A 13,375-nucleotide genomic window follows, 5' to 3' on the forward strand; every position below is an offset into this window, starting at 1 on the left:
ATGACCATTCGGAGAGGCTGTGTGTGGTGGGAAGGCTTCCACAAGGCAATGATGCTTGAGCAGAGGCCTCAACCAAGAGAAGGGGGAAGGAAGGGTTTTCTAGGCGGAGGGTACAGCGTGGTGAGGGATAACGAGTAGGAGTGGCTTAAAGGCCGCCAGTCCGGCTGGAGCCAGGGGTGGGGTGGTGGGGACACATATGGTGTCAGGAAAGAGGAGAATTGAGAGCAGCCCATCCATGCAGGCCTTGTGGGCCGCTAAGGGAAGCTGCTCTGCTTCTGGAAGCCGTGAGCGGTCATGGCCGGGACTGTAGGCAGGTGCAGGATCTTCCCGGCTTTGCTGGAGCATTCAGGGAGAGCAGGGCCAGGAACCCCAGAAGGCCAACAGCATGGGCCCCGAGCTGTTGGTGAAGGATGTGGACCCTCTGAAACTCTTTGTCTAATGAGACTCTGGCAGATTCAAGATTTATTTTTACCTAAATGTGAGAAAAGAGATAGGTGCCAATGATCGTCTTACATGTGAACAAGGAAAGAATGAGCATATATAAGTTTTAGGAATTCAGAGATGTCGATTTAAATGTTACTCTCAGGTCAACAAATTAGTACAAGGAATCAGAACTGCAGATTTTTTTAGGGGGTAAATTTGCTTCAGAGGACATGGTCACAGTCTCTGATGCCTGGATTGTGGCAATAATTGGCCAGATACCCCACAATTTACCTCCTCTTCCTAGGCGCACAGAAGGCCACATTTCCAACCTTCCTTTGCAGTTAAGTGGGGCTGATGTGACTGAGTTCTGGCCAATAGAATTGGGATGAAACGAATGACACTTGAAGGCCGGCCCTAACCCCTATGTTTGAATGCGTGTTCTCTCTGTCCATTCCGTGGTGACCTTGGAAGCCGGACTTCAGATGGCAGCCTGTGTTTCTGAGTCATCACTTGGAAGAAAGCCCTGGGCTGCATCTGATTGTGATGTGAGCCGGAAAGGAATCTTTGTGTTTGTTCTGTGGTTTATTCATTACTGCAACAGAGCCTACCCATCCTGACTAACACAGAATGACTTATGGGACTCCTCGGTAGAAGTGACATTTGCAAGGTCGATTTCATGGTGCATAAAGTGTCTGTGTTCGGGTTACCATGTGGAGTTCCACAGGTTGAGCACTGTGCAACGTGGCCAGCCAAGGGGCAAGTAGGGACCCACTCTGTGCCCCATCACCCAGCCAGCTCCCTGGTATGGGGCTGTCCACATGAAAGGAGCCTTTTTCAACCTTGCATGAAGGTGACATACAGGCTTGTAGCAGTCTTGTCTGCATTTCTGCAGCGTCAGAAAAAAGGAATTTTTCTCTTTATTCTCTTCTCTTTCTCTAGCAGATAGGAGAGATGATAGCAGGGCCAGGTGCTGGAATTGCTTCATTAGCAATTATATTTTTAAAAAAGTAGGCCTGAGAAGTTAAAAAATTACAGTATGGGACACCTCACCAAAGAAGATATACAGATGGCAAATAAGCTCACGAAAAGATGCCCCACATCATATGTCATCCGGGAAATACAAATTAAAACAATAATGAGATACCACTACACACCTATTAGAATGGCCCAAATCCAGAACACTGACAACACCAAATGCTGGGGGGGACGTGGAGCGACAGAAACTCTCAATCATTGCTCCTGGGAACGCAGAACGGTATGGCGATTTTGGAAGACTTTGTCAGTTTCTTACAAAACTAAACACTCTCTTACCACATGGTCCAGCAATTGTGCTCCTTGGTATTTACCCAAAGGAGCTGAAAACTTATGTCCACACAAAAACCTGCACACTGATGTTTGTAGCAGCTTGATGCATAATTGCCACTTGGAAGCAACCCTGACGTCCTTCAGTAGGTGAATGGATAAACAAACCGTGTGACAGGCAGACAATGGAATATTATTCAGCGCTAAAAAGAAGTGAGCTAGCAAACCATGAAAGGACATGGAGAAAACTTAAATGCACATCGTTAAGTGAAAGAAGCCAGTCTGAAAGGATGACATTCTGGAAAAGCAAACTATGGAGACAGTAAAAAGTTCAGTGGTTGCCAGGGGTTAGCGGGGAGAGAGGGATGGGTGGGCAGAGCACAGAGCATTTTTAGGGCAGTGAAACTATTCTGTATGATGCTATCGTGATGGATACATGTCATTATATATTTGTCCAAACTGTAGACTGTACAACACAGAGAGTGAACCCTAATGCAAAATATGAGCACTAGGTGATAACAATGTGTCAGTGTAGGTTCATCAGCTGTAACAAATGGACCACTCTGGGGGGCGTGTTGATAGTGGGGGAGGCCAGGCATGCGTGCGGGAAGGGCTATATAGGAAATCTCTGTACTTTCCCCTCAATTGAGCTGTGAACCAACTGCTCTAAAAAATAAAGTCTGAAAAAAATTATAAAATGGAAAAGAAAGGACAGAATAGGATGTTTAAAAATGGCATATGGGGTACGTTGTGACTTACACGCACTCGGAGGTGTGGCGGAGGCTGGCGAGGGCGGGCTGACCCCTTCTCCTGCTGGGTGAGGAAAGCTTCTCATTGTCCGGTTGGCCACCTGGAGAGTGGCTGCCACTCCCTGCTCTAAGCTGAGGGCTGCCCCGCCCTTCCCTGTAAGGGACTCTACCTTGTCAGAATCACCTTTTTAAAGGGACATCAGACCACGTGCCTCCACAGCTCGAAAGCCTCCCATGGCTCCCATCTCACTTCTAATAAAGTCCAAAACCCTCGCCCTGGTCTGCAGGGCCCCAGATGGTCTGGCCCTCAGCTGCCTCCTTGATGTCCTGCCTGCCCCGGTCAGTTCCATCCACCCAGCAGACGCCCACCCCAGGGCCCTCATGAATGCTGCCTCTGCCTGGGACCACTGTGGTAGGCTGAACAATGGCCCCCCAAAAGGGTCTGCTCCTAGGCCCCGGAACCCGCAAAACGTTCCCTTACGTGGTGGAAGGGGCTCTGCAGGGCTCATGAAGGTGAGGGTCTTGAGATGGAGATGGTTTTAGATTCGTGGGTGGGCCGGGTGTAATCACAAGAGGGAGGCGGGAGAATCAGAGTTGGAGAAGGAGCTGTGACCCTGGAAGCGCAGGTCAGAGAGTCGGGAGAGGTTTGCAGAGGCTTGGGTGCTGGCTCTGAAGTGGAGGAAGAGCTAAGAAGCTGGAGAAGGCTGGCCAACGGGCTCCTCTCCTTGAGGCTCCGGAGGAATCCAGCCCTGCCAGCATCTTGAGTTTAGGCCCATTTAAGACCCAAATAAGACCAATTTTGGACTTCTGACCTCCAGAACTGTGTGATTATAAATTTGCGTGGTTTTAAGCCATTGAGTTTGTGGTAATTTGTTGCAGCAGACCCAGGAAACTAATACCGTTCCCCAGATCTCTACTTGTCTGGCTCTTTCTTGTTATTCAAGGGTCATCTGACATGTCATCTCTTCAGAGAAGCGGTCCCTGGCTACTCCAGCTCAATAAATATTTGTTGAATGAATGATTAAAAGTGGAAATGTACACTTGGCTTCAACTCACAACCATGGGCTGAATTTAGCCAGCAGATGTGTTTTATTTGGCTGGCATTGTGTTTGAAAACTTTTTTGAGCCAACATTCATAAATTGGACAGTTTCAAACATCTCAATTTCCAGAACCGTGTGAAACTTTTAGAGGAACCAGGCCTGCATTTGTGCACGGTGATAATCAGCTGGAACGTTATGACACAGCCTCATAGTCCCTTCCCCTCAGCCTGGGACTAGAACTCAGGCATTGCAACAGCTTCCCACAGCCTTTCTCCTTATTTATGTTATCTGCTTGGTTCATGTAGGCCATCGAGTTAGCAACCCTGGCGTCTCAGTTAGGGTTCCCTAAAAGTAAAGATTAAAATAGAAATATCTATTTTATAATATATATTTATAAATATAAAATAGAAAGTAAAATAGAAAGCATCAACAAGGTAATAGAAGGTATAAAGAACAGCCAGACAGAAACCAGAGGAAAAGGCTCACCAATGGACTGAGTAGCAGAATGGAGCTCAGAGAGGAAGGAGTCAGTGAGCCTGAAGACAGATCAAGACATTCTCCAGTCTGAACCACAGAGAAGACTGGAGGAAATTAATGGTCTCAGGAACCCATGGGACAATGACAGGTCTAATATTCATGTCTTCAGGGTCCCAGGAGACGAGAGGGACTGCGAGGCTGAAAAAATATTTGAAGAATATAATCTTGGGAAGCAGAAGTGAGGGAAAGGGAGGCGGGAAGCGGGTGAGCTGATAAACGGGGCCTTAGTGAGCTGGCGGCAGCTGAAGCTGGTGCCACTGGGGACCCTCTGAGAGAGTGAGGAGAGTGTGGCTTAGACTGTGCCATCAGGGCTGGGGAAGCTGGGGGTCTATTCTCCAACCCGCTCTCACGGGTGAGGGTTGCTCCTGGGGGCACCCACTGCCCAGCTGCCAGCCTGCCCCTCGCCTGGCCCGGCAGGCTCCCGAGGGCAGTCAGGAAGCCACTGGTGCATCCAGGTACCATCCACGTAACCGCTGAAGCTGCGGGGGCCTTCCGGGTGGGCTTGGGACGTGGGTGGGTGTGTTTGTCACCTAACAAATTGGCATACACTTAGGAGCTGAAAACCACACACGCTGATGACCCCCCAGCGTCTGCAGGTCAGGAGTCCAGACACGGCTGGACTGGGTCCTCTGCTTGGGGTCTCCCTCGGCTGCAGTCAAGGTCTCGGTCAGGCTGCATTCTCATCTGCGGGCTCCCCTTGAGAAGGATCTGCTTCCGAACTCACTCAGGTTGTTGCGAGAGTCCATTTCCTTGTGGCCATGTGACAGAGGCTCCGGCTTTTTGTTGACTGTCACCCTCCACCCCCAGAGGCTGCCCACAGCTCCCTGCCGCGTGGGCTTCCTCAACACGGCTGCTGACTTCATCGAGCCCGGAGCCTCTCTCCTCTAGTCCCCCAGGACAGAGTCTTACGTAATGTCACCTGATCCCGATCCCGACACCTTCACACTCTTCTATTGTAGGAGGAGGTCACGGGGCCATCCACGACAAGGGGGAGGGGAATCACACACAGGTGTGGACACCAGGAGGTGGGAATCCCTGGGGTCACCTTAGGGTCTGGCTGCCACCGTGGGGCGCCAACAACCTTGCTTGTGAGTTGTGTGACCTTCAGTGCTGTGCAGATAGACCCATGCTTGGCTCCGGTGTTCCACCTCCAGCTACTACACAGAGGCTGCTGGGGCTACAGGACCCCGGGGGGTTTCCTGGGAGCAGGTCAGGGGGCTCAGAGGTCTTTCCCTCTTCCATCGCTGGCCCCTTCCCAAGTTCACTGTGTGACCTCAGGCCGGTTGCTTGAGCCCTCTGTGCCCTGATGTTCTCAGCTACAAAGCAAGGTTCAGAGTAAACCCAGCCTCCCGGGGGGCTGTGAGGACATCATTCTTGTGAAGAGTGTGAGTTCTGACCAGGCCAGGGGGCCCACAAATATTTGCTCTTATCACTGTTGCTAATTCTCTGCCTCTGTTTCCGAAGGGACCCCTTCAGTTCTCCATGAGCGTGTCCCATTCTGCAGGAAGCTTTACCCCTCTGGCCACCATGCGAAGCCTTAAGTGTTCTGGCGACAGTGTGTGGTATGTGGGGGTGAGCCCCGCCCTCTCCTTGGGGGCAGAAGATCTGTTCTGGAGGTTTCGGATCTGTCCTGTCGTGGCTTCACAATGGAGTATTAGGGCAATGAATTTTATACAGCATTAATATTTTATTCCTCACTCCTGCACTCTGCCCAACAGTGTATATCATTTCTGGGAACAGCCAGGCCTGGTGATTCCCACTGGTCAGCTGGGCCGGGGCTGGCACCCTGTCCTGCTGGAGGGGCTGCCTCCCTTTCTCAGGCTCTCAGGGGGCTCTTTCCACTGCAGGAACCAGGAAGGGGGACGCAGGTCCGGCTGCCCTGGGCCACCGCTCTGGCAGCACCATCTGACTTGGGGAGATATGGCAGAGCCTGGTGTCTCTAGGGACAACCGGGGCAGGGTGGGGCAAGAGACGTCAAGGAAGGGCAGCTCCCAGCGCGGACCTGGGAGCCTGGGGGTCACCCATGCCCACCCCCAGTCTCAGCCCTTGTCTCTGGGGGTGAGTGAGAGAGCTAGAGTTTCCCACACCCAGAGACTCACCCCCAAAATGGCCTCATCCCACCCCTCACCTCCTCCCTGTGAGGAGCACAGGGCTCGAGCCAGGCAGCCTGGGTTTGAACCACAGCCCCCGCCAATCACTGGACAGGTAGCCTTGCCTCAGTTTCCTCACCCGGGATTGCTAACGAGCTAACAGTGCGGCCCCTGGAACAGGGAGGCGCTCAGTCGCCCTTGGCCGTGACAGCAGTCTGCTCTGGACCATGCAGATTCAGAGGGCAGCGTGGGGCTGGCAGCGGCCGGTGCCGGGGGAGGGGCGGTGGGGCGAGCAAGGCACGGAGGTGGGTCTCGGCTCGGAGGCTCCGCTTTATTTCACCAGCAGCACCTTCTTGCTCCTGCTGCCCTGGGAGGGGTGGAAGTGCTTGAGCAGCACCCCCAGCAGGCCCAGGACTGTGGCCACCAGCAGCGTGAGCTTCAGCCCCTTGAGGACCGAGTCGGCCGTCCCCTTCCCGGCCACCTCCGCCTGCGGCAGAGAGGCGTCCTCTCTCAGAGTCTCCAGCACCTCGGGATCGGGCCTGGGGTTGAAGTGGCCCATGAGCTCCTGCTGCACGAAGCACTTGTAGACAGCCGGCTGGAAGACCTGCAGACGCCTGCCGCCGTTGGCGGGGTCCAGGAAGCCGCCTACTTCCCGGCCAGAGAGCTGATCCTCCCACTTCAGAGGCACGTCATTGGCTTCCCAGATGATGGGCCTGCAAAGGAGGACAAGGTCAGCTGCAGCACCCAAAGGAGAAAGGGGGACTAATGTCTGAAAGGAGGTGGGGCCGGCGGCACCCTCCTCCCTGGGAACAGCAAGCAGAGCCCCCTCCGAGGAGTACTATGTAGCAGTGAACAAGGGGAGCCGGGGGCAGGGTGGCCGGGCGCTCTCAGAGCCCCACCCCCTACTTCAGTTCACGGGCCACCTGGCCAAATGCTTCCAGCTCTGAGCCTCCATTTGCTCACTTGGAAAGTGGGGTGCGATGATTGTACCTACCAGACAGGGTTATTGGGAGGAATGAGCGAGGACTCTCCCTAAATGATTTGCGCTCCCCACTTACCTGCCTGGCCCCATTCCCTCCACTTTCTCCCTCCCTCACTCTGCTGCAGCCACACCGGCCTCCTACATGTTCCTCCACATCCTGGGTACGCTCCTGCCTCAGGGCCTTTGCCCAAGCTGTTCCTCTGCCTCCTCAGTGTGCACGGCTCCCTCCCTCCTTTCAGTCTTGGCTGAGATGCCACCTTCTCAGAGATGCAGTGCCTGGCCTCCCTGGTAAAAACTGTCACGCCCACTCCTGTTCCCCTCCCTGCCCTTCTCACCCTCTGAAATACTGCGTATTTTATTCCTGTGATCGGTTGATTCCTCTGCGAGGGCAGTCTTGTTCTGCACTGCATCCCAGGCATCCAGAACAGAGCTTGGCTTATAAACACTCAGTGAAACGTGGCAACAGAACAAATGAACCAGGCAACGGGCCCCTTGTGGCTGAGGAACAGAGGGGGCCCTCAACAGGCAGTGCTGACCAGACCACAAATCAGACAAGCAGTCCCTAACGTCCCTCAGAGTGTGGAGCCCGGCCAGACACTGCTGGAAGCATCTTTCCAGCATCTGCCCCCTTAGGCATCACAGTGACCCCATGAGGCTGGGGCCGTCAAGACCTCCGGGCTGAGCTGGATAGTATCTTCCCCAAATTCACGTTCTAACCAGAGCCTCAGAATGTGACCTTCTTTGGAAATAATGTCGTTGCAGTTGTCATGAGTTAATATCAGATCAGACTGGAGTAGGGTGGGCCCCAAATCCAATATGACCCATGTCCTGATAAGAAAAGGGGGAGAGACACAAGGGACATAGACACACAGGGAGAACACCAAGTGATGACAGAGGCAGAGATCGGAGCGAGGCACCTATAGGCCAGGGAAGGCCAAGGACTGCCAGCCACCAGCAGAAGCCGGCAAGAAACCTGGAGGGAGGCTCCCCAGCCTCTCTGAGAGCACGTGGCCCTGCTGACACCTTGATTTTGGACTTCTAGCCTCCAGAACTGGAAGAGAACGTACTCCTGTTGTGTCAAGCCACTCAGCTTGACACTTTGTATGGCAGTCCTGGGAAACCAACACAACCCCTCTGCTACCGACGGGGACACATGCCCAGAGAGAGGCCACAGCCCAGGCACACAGCTGGAACTGGAACCCAGACCTAGCTGAGGCCAGAGCCTGAGACAGAAACCCCGCAGGAAATGCCACTCTGCTCGGCTCCCTGGAGACATGGGCAACTCTTGAAGCCTCAGCCACCCGCCTTGGTTTGTACCTCGAGCTCCCTGTGACGCATGGGGGCTCCTGAGCAGGTGGATGACATGGAGCGGGGGACCCCAGTCCAGACGGGAGGAGGGGTTCACAGGCACTTTCCTGCACTTCTGAACTGTGGGGTTTTTAGGAACCAGGTGTTACTTTTTACACTTAGAGGAAGAGGAAGAAAGGAGGAAGGGAGACAAAAAGACACAAGGGTGGGAGAAAGAGCGGGATGGAAGTCACAGCTGGAATCAACTAGGAGATGAGACCCAGAGGGTGGCGGCAGAGGCGGCAGAGGTTGCAGGGCTCCCCGCTCACCAGTGTCCCATGCGAGGGAGGGGCTGCCGCTGACCCATGAGGAGGGAGAGGTTCAGGGTCTGCGCTGCCACCTCTCACCACGGATGCCCCTGGGCAAGGACCGCACCTCCGAGCTGCAGCTGCCCCATCTATAAGTGACCTCTGCAGAGGCCACAGCTCCCGGGGCAGCAGGAGGCAGAGGGAGGACGCCGTCCATGAAGAGAGTTTGCCCAGATAGCCCATGGTGCCAGCATGGCACTGTGAGTGGTTGTGGCACTTATGACTGGGGTGGGGGCTGATGGTTTGGGGATGAGAAGGGAAAGGGGAGATTCCAGGGGCTCCGGGCAGGAAGACAAGAACGTGAGTGTGAGCCTGGGGAGGCTGGCCCTGACGGGTACCCTGGGCACCATCCTCTCCTCTGGGGGCTTGCTCACCCTTCCAGATGAGTCAGAGGCCTCAGAGCCCCACAGCTGCCCCAGCCTCCCCCAGCACAGCCCCATCACTGGCCTGGGCTTCCCCCATCCCTGCCCGGACCAACTTCCCCCTGAGTTAGGGCTTCCTGAGGGCAGGACCTGCAGCTGTGTGCTGACAGCCATGGACACAGCATCACCCAGCACAGGGCCGGGCACAGTCAGCTGAGCCCTCGCTGACTGTGAGCTGGCCTTCTTGTACCTGCATACAACTCAAGAGTGTACGAGCACCAGGGGATTCTGGCCAAGGGAACATCTGAAGAAACGATGGAGAGAGCCTGTGGGGGCAACACGCATAGAACCCCTCCCTCTCTGCACGGCCGCCCTAGAAGGCTCCCAGACTGGGAGAGCCCGGCTAGGGGCCAAGCGTGGGGCTGGCGCCCGCTTCCTTCACCTGTAGATGGATCCTAGGGGACAGGTGAGCCAGGTGGACCCTGACTGCTCACTGAGCTTGAAGTTGTCAAAAACGATGTGCTTCCCCGCGAACGTGGTGCAGTCGGCATAGCAGGTTTCCACTTGCATCTCAGGCCGCAGGCGTTTGTTCCACACCGTGACGTCCCCCAGATACAGCCAGCAGGGCATGGGCTCCTCCAGCGTCTCCTGGATGTAGCAGTACCCCAGGCGTTTGCGCTCGCCCAGCTTCCCACAGCGGTTGCAGTCCTGCCAGGGCTCCCAGTGGGTGAACACCACCTCCTTGCTGCCCAGACTCAGGGTGTCATTCTGCAGGGGCACCTGGCCCAGGCCTCTGTGAGTGATGTGCAGGGAGGTGACGTCCTGGAAGTCGATCTTGTACTGCACCAGCTGGACGTCCTTCTTGTCCCAGCAGCTGTAGAAGCCTGTCTGTGCGGACAGCGGGCTCCGGATGAGAAGGCTGCCGTCAGGCGTTATCTCCATGTTGGGAACATCCTGGAGGTTGTGGAACCAGCGGGTCCTGTCCTTCACGAAGAAGTAGTACCACTGGGCCCCGGAGGAGTTACAGTGCAGGAGGACGTCGTTCTCTGAGAGCAGGGCCCGCTGGCACTGCGCCCCCCTGGGACAGGTGACGAAGAGATAGGCCCCCAGCCCCGGGGCAGCAAAGCTGAGCAGCAGCCACAGGGAGGTCAGCATGGTGGACTGGGACTGTGGCAGTGGGCCGGGCCCCACCCTGGACCTTGTGGTCACTCATGGCCTCAGCACTGGGCAGCAGCATGGACTGCAGTCCCCGCCAAGGGTGTGTGAGGTCACAATCCCCATTTGTTTGGTGACAAGTTAACAACCCTACTTAATTTCTACTTCAAGCCCTCCACTCTGCTGGGGTAGGAGGAACTTAATTCGTCTTTTCAGGGTTTTCTCTAACCACCCCCTCCCCCTGCTGTGAGCTATGGCATTAAAGTAGCACGCGTGAACGTTCAATGCATTTTTCCTGACCACCTACTATGTTCTGGGTGCACTTCTTAGTGCTGAGGATGGAGAAGTGAATAAATCCTCTCTGGTTACCATTCTGATCTCTGACCCCTCTCCCCCTAACCCTCCTCTCCAATCGTGCTGGCCTCCCTGCTGTCCCGTGAATACATCAGGTAAGCAAAGGACTCATTCCTCAGGACCTTTGCACATGCTGCTCCCTGGCTCTTTCCAGACTCAATGCATTTTAAACAAATATTTTTCTCAGTTGCTCCCTTCCCAAACCTTTTCCTAAACTCCTTCTCAGTCCTGAAATTAAAAATAATTATTGTGTAGGCTTGATCTGCCGTCATTCACTCATTTCACAAATATCTACTGCATACCTACCATGTGCAGCCAATAATCTAGTCACAGCAGTGACCAGGTTAGACAGTCTCTGCCCTCCTTGGGCTTCCCTTCTAGTGGAAGAAGCAGATAATAAATACAGAATGTGTAATGTCAGATACAGTAGATTCTCGCCATTCATGGCAGTTACATTCTATAAAGTTGCTGAATTAGCAAATACTGAAACATCGCTCCCAGGAGAAATACAGGGCTAGGGTCCTACAAGCCTTTGGTCATAACATTTTTGTCAACTGACCAATACATAACCTTATTTTGTGTGTGTTTTTGTTTAAAGACACCTTATTCAATATATATTGTTGGTTCATTAACACTGAGCTTGTAGCCAACAGCACTAACTCGTTCCTGGACAGAGCCAATCTAGCACATGTGTTTTCTCTATCAGGCACATGGCAGCCTTCTTGGGCCTAGGTGCACCAGACAGCACTTCAGCACCACCCTTGAGAGCCATTTTCAACAGAAAAATCACCAACAGAAAGCACAAAAATGCAAAAAATGTATCACTAAGTAGACAGTGAAAATATACTTGTTAATGGTGTGACAGCTGAAACAAGAAGGTGATGCCACCTGCTCCATCGCAGGCGGGAACGCGCACTGTCGGGTGATTTAAGTCTTTCACCCTCTGTGTACGTCTGCAAAGGTCTATGAAAGCACCGTGGGTATTGACTTGGGGGTTACCAATAAATTTTAGCGAGTAGGTGAATTCACAAGTACAGAATCCTCGAATAACGAGGATCAACTATAATAATCGCTAAAGAGAAAAACAGAGCAGGGACACAGGGATAGAAAGTCGAAGTTCGGTGTGTGGGTGTAAGCTGTTTTAGGGAGGATGATCAGGCCTGTCTGAGCACTCTCTGAGGAGGTGAGGTTTTGCAAACACTTGAATGAAGTGAGATAGAGAGCTTTGTGGGTATTCGAAGAAAGAATATTCCCAGGAGAGGGCCAGACCCTGACATGGCTCCCTGGTTAGCATATTGGAAGGGTGCGGAGGCCAGAGTGACTAAGGAGGAGTGGACAAGGGGGAGAGTGGTGAGTGGGTGAGGTCAGAGGTTCATCCAGGTCTTTGCTAAGTCATCCTACCTTCCTCTCCACCTGGATCCTTCCAGCTTGGGGCTCCCTTAGTCAGGCCTCTGCTGCACATGGGGACCACGACAGGCTGTATTTGGCACAAGCTGTATGCTCAGGCTCTGGAGCTATGGCTTTCATAGTATCTTGCTGCCACCCCCATCCTGGTAGTGGGTCACACATCCCTTCTGTTCTCAGACCTACAAAACCATCTAGAGTTTTTGTCTGCTTTCCAGGACCTTATAAAGTCCCTCAATCAGAGACACATTAATATCTACACCCCTGTGGCTTCCCCTCCATCTCCTTCCCTCTCTCTTTGTCTCTCTCCTCAGCCCAGGGAATCTTTTCTAAACATGGAAGCAGGGCTGTGGGGACACTGTGAGAAAGCCTACTTCCAACTTTCACTTTTTCTAGGTGAGAAGTCACAGACTTGCTGGATCCAGCCTGTAGACGTGTTTTAATAGGCCTCCCTAAGGTGTTTTTAGAATATTTAAATGAGTGGCCAATACATAAAATCCAAGAGATTTATACAAGAGACCAGATTCCCTGCTATTCTTTAAATAATGCGGGTGATATTTCTGCTCACTGCTACAATTGAGTATCCCATATCAGACCAACCCTCGTGCCAATAACAACTGTAGGCTTTAAGATACTATTATTAATATGTCTAAGAGATGATGAGATGAGGATTTTGAAGCTATGTAGAAGAAGAATCAAATGCAAATATTAGAATTAAAAAAAATAAAATTTGTTAAATTAAGATTTTAGTAGAAAGGGTAACAAATTATTAGACACAACAGAAGAGAGATTTAGAGAAATAAAAGATGGGTCCATGGAAAAATAGTTATCCTGAAGCATGGGAAAATACAGAAAAGTGTAAGAGATGTATGAGACATGGTAAAAAATTCTAACATTCATGTAAATGGAGACTCAGAAGAAAAGGAGAGACAGGAGCATAAGCTATGTTTGAAGAGATACAGAACGAAAGCTTTCCAAAACTGATGAAAGACATCAAGCCACAAATTCAGGAAGGTCTTCAAACCCCACGCAAGATAAATACAAAGGAAACCACACCTAGACACTTCATAGGAAAACACTGCTGAAAACCAAAGAGGAAATCTTAAAAATGGCCAGAGGAAGGAAGACATATTACTTTCAAAGCAATAATTGTAAGACTCCACATTGACTTTTAAAAAGAATGGAAGCTAGAAGACGATTGAATGACATCTTCAAAGCACTAAAAGAAAATGACTGTCAAGCTAGAATTCTGTGTATAGAATTCTATATACCACAGCAAAAATATTCTCCAAAGATGGAGGCAAAAAATACAGATATTTTC

General features: G+C 52.3%; 1 protein-coding gene across 1 annotated transcript; it reads right to left on the reverse strand.

Moving 5' to 3' along the window:
- Positions 1 to 5,719: 5,719 nt before the first annotated feature.
- Positions 5,720 to 10,400, reverse strand: LOC103547724 (protein FAM187B-like). The gene is made up of 2 exons (XM_008515110.2): positions 9,584 to 10,400; positions 5,720 to 6,855 (listed from the first exon to the last, which is right to left on the reverse strand). Exons 1-2 carry the CDS (start codon positions 10,294 to 10,296, stop codon positions 6,474 to 6,476), a joined length of 1,095 nt encoding a protein of 364 aa, XP_008513332.2. The 5' UTR covers positions 10,297 to 10,400; the 3' UTR covers positions 5,720 to 6,473.
- Positions 10,401 to 13,375: the final 2,975 nt, after the last annotated feature.

Source organism: Equus przewalskii, chromosome 9 (assembly GCF_037783145.1).
Source record: "Equus przewalskii isolate Varuska chromosome 9, EquPr2, whole genome shotgun sequence".
Taxonomy (NCBI): domain Eukaryota; kingdom Metazoa; phylum Chordata; class Mammalia; order Perissodactyla; family Equidae; genus Equus; species Equus przewalskii.

Excerpts from the sequence above, each read along its gene's own strand:
- LOC103547724 (XM_008515110.2), bottom strand. The coding sequence starts at position 10,296 with ATGCTGACCTCCCTGTGGCTGCTGCTCAGCTTTGCTGCCCCGGGGCTG. Across the intron at positions 6,856-9,583 it reads CCCCTAGGATCCATCTACAG|GCCCATCATCTGGGAAGCCA; the intron begins GTGAAGGAAGCG and ends CCTCCTTTGCAG.